Source organism: Fulmarus glacialis, unplaced genomic scaffold (genome assembly GCF_000690835.1).
Source record: "Fulmarus glacialis isolate BGI_N327 unplaced genomic scaffold, ASM69083v1 scaffold16950, whole genome shotgun sequence".
NCBI classification, from domain to species: Eukaryota; Metazoa; Chordata; class Aves; order Procellariiformes; family Procellariidae; genus Fulmarus; species Fulmarus glacialis.
In genome coordinates this window covers 1-698 of record NW_009185957.1, presented here as the reverse complement: position 1 = coordinate 698, position 698 = coordinate 1, and the positions used below count along the sequence as shown (strand labels likewise).

The 698-nt window shown below is 50.3% G+C and overlaps 1 protein-coding gene across 1 annotated transcript in view; it reads right to left on the bottom strand.

Moving 5' to 3' along the window:
• Nucleotides 1-690, bottom strand: part of LOC104082620 (spondin-1-like) — a gene marked incomplete at its 3' end in the record, with an annotated part of 38982 nt that extends 38292 nt beyond the window's left edge. The window contains exon 1 of the mRNA XM_009585857.1: nucleotides 415-690. Coding sequence (XP_009584152.1) covers nucleotides 415-637 — 223 coding nt within the window. The remainder of the gene's footprint in view (nucleotides 1-414) is intronic.
• Nucleotides 691-698: the final 8 nt, after the last annotated feature.

Here is a 698-nt window from a genome sequence, read left to right as displayed (position 1 = left end):
CTGCCTGCGGAATGTTAAAGCTTCTCCTATTCACTGTGTTATATGTAAAGGGATAGAAAGTAGGTAAACGGGGGAAGAGTGTGTGTTTTATACTACATCAACTTGTGATCTTGTGCTAGCGCTGAGCCAGAAGAGAGGATTCACAGAAGAAAGGAAATTCCTCTTAATACTGAGTTAATGTTTGGGAGTAAAGTGATACTGTGAAATCCAACTCCCGCTCACTTGTCATGAAAGCATCCCCAATAAAGTAATGCGTGGGAGTATATTACCCTGTCTTAACCCACACTGTCACACACACACACACACACACGCCAAAAGGGATACAGAGATGACAGGCAGAGACACGTTATAGTTTCCGAGACCCTTGTCCTGACCATTATCGTTAGTATGGGAAGTAGAGGATGGCCAACTTACCCCGGTAACTGTTTCCAGGCTTGTAAAATTCTGGATCGCCCTCCACCCTGAGGCTAAATTCATTATACCCTTCCCTCCGGGTGCCTTGGGCTCGCAGGATCCGACTGCAATATCCCTCGGATTTCGCGGCTTTCTCCAAGGTTTCGTCAGAAAAACCCTTCGCCACCAAGGGGAAAGTCAACGCCAGCAGCCGCAGGGCGAGAGGCTGCAGATGCGCTCCCATCCTCGGCGCTCCGCACAACTTTTTGTCGTCGGGGCGGCGGCGGTGCCTGGGAGCCCGGCGA